Raw genomic sequence first — 1,827 nt, 5'->3', positions numbered from 1 at the left:
TCCAAATCTTGGGGTTTCTCGCTGCACAATGGACAGGTTGGGTCCGATGTTCTGTCTATTCTATTTTTGTAGGCCCGCAGCCCAGAGAAGTGTTGTTGTTGTTGCTCTTGTCTTTGTTGCAGTTGATGGAATTGGGAGTGCATGGTTTTGTTGGAAGAGGGCGTGGGGATATTGACCTTAATATAAGGCTCTCGGTTGTTGTTGTTGCTGTTGTGTAATTATTGTTAGTGGGTGGCAGTGGTGGTGTAGTGGTGCTGTATTTGCTGACAGAGTTGTTTTTGTTGTTGTTGTTGTTGTTGTTGTTGTTGTTGTTGTTGTTGTTGTTGTTGTCGGTGATTATTTGTAATAGGTATTGGTGGTGTTTTGATGTTACGTTTGCTGACAGAGTTGTTGTTGTAAATGTTGCTGCTCCAACTGTTATTATTGTTATTGCTGTCGCTGTTGTTGTTAGTGAAAATGAAGCTGCTTCTGTTGTTGTTGTTGTTGTTGTTGTTGTTGTTGTTGTTGTTGATGATGATGATGATGATGATGATGATGATGATGATGATGATGATGATGATGGTGATGATATGACGGTTGTGGTGGTGGTGGTGGTAGTGGTGGTAGTGATGTTTATAGTGGTAGTGATTGTACTGATGGTGGTGGCTATGGATGTGGTTGTTAAGGTTGTGGTGGTTGTGGTAGTGATGGCGTCTTGCTGATGACGCTTTCGTTGACATGATGGTATTTGTTGCTACGAATGTTTTGTGTGTGCGATGCTTTGGGGAAAAACGTGCATATCTAGACACTGACAGATCCCCTCCCCCCCCCTCTATTTTTAAAGCCAAGTTACCGAAAATTTGGGACAACCTAAAGCCTACTCAATAACTTTACGAAGAAAATTAGTCATTTTTAAGGACAAGTGGGCTAACCCAGATTTCGGAGGTTTCCAGACATCTTGACCTACAACAAAAGTGGGCATTGCCCTACCTGTAGGAGAAGTTTGGTTTCATTGGTGTGTATATTTGATTGGTTATAGAGAAAACCCTTCTTGTCTTTTAAAGAAACTGAACAGGGTTCCAAAAACTTTACTTTCGATCTCCTCAAAACAGCATTTTTTCGATATAGCCCCCTTGTGCTTAAAAGCGACCAATTTGTCCTTTTACAATCATTTAACTTTAGCATATGCGGGGGAGGGAGTGAGGTGGTAGGGGGTGCGCGCGACAATGAGTTTACTCATTAATATAATGACGGAACATTCCGCTTTTTAAATCAACTAAACAATAATATGGGGAGAGTGGTATTCATGTATACAGAGAAGAAATTGTTCTAATATCGATATAACTAGATCTAATTAACTTAGAAAAAGATGGGGACAAAAAGAACACACAAAAAAAAAACCCAACTAAAAACACAAAAACGAAGAAAAAAAACCAAATAAAAAAGAAACAATCAAACAACCCCAACAAACAAACAAACAAACAAACTTACTTATCGTTACACCGGTAGAATTTGTCCTTATCTTCTTTACTGTTCCCTTTTCCTTTCCCCTCCTTTGTTCTCGTCAGTCTTTTTCTCGTGTTTTGGATTCTTCCCATTCTTCTCATCTTCAGAATCGCCTTCTTTGACCGAAGCCGGTAGCCCTATGTCTTTGGTCGCACTAGAACAGAGGAAGCAAACAGTTAAAGGATTTATACGGCCAGTTTTACAAGAGACACAAAAACAAATGTCATCGTTATGGTCGTCATCATTATCATCGTCGTCGTCATCATCATCATCATCATCGTCATCATCATCATCATCATCATCATCATCATCATCATCCTCCTCCTCCTCCTCCTCCTCCTC

The 1,827-nt window shown here is 40.1% G+C and overlaps 1 protein-coding gene across 1 annotated transcript in view; it reads right to left on the bottom strand.

The window, feature by feature from the left end:
• Positions 1-1,481: 1,481 nt before the first annotated feature.
• Positions 1,482-1,827, bottom strand: part of LOC106011566 — a 6,256-nt gene continuing 5,910 nt past the window's right edge. The window contains exon 4 of the mRNA XM_013081672.2: positions 1,482-1,639. Coding sequence (XP_012937126.1) covers positions 1,507-1,639 — 133 coding nt within the window. The 3' untranslated portion in view covers positions 1,482-1,506. The remainder of the gene's footprint in view (positions 1,640-1,827) is intronic.

Source organism: Aplysia californica, unplaced genomic scaffold (genome assembly GCF_000002075.1).
Source record: "Aplysia californica isolate F4 #8 unplaced genomic scaffold, AplCal3.0 scaffold00141, whole genome shotgun sequence".
Classification (NCBI taxonomy): Eukaryota; Metazoa; Mollusca; class Gastropoda; order Aplysiida; family Aplysiidae; genus Aplysia; species Aplysia californica.
The sequence above is the reverse complement of the archived record's forward strand: the minus strand, read 5'-3'. Positions and strand labels throughout refer to the sequence as shown.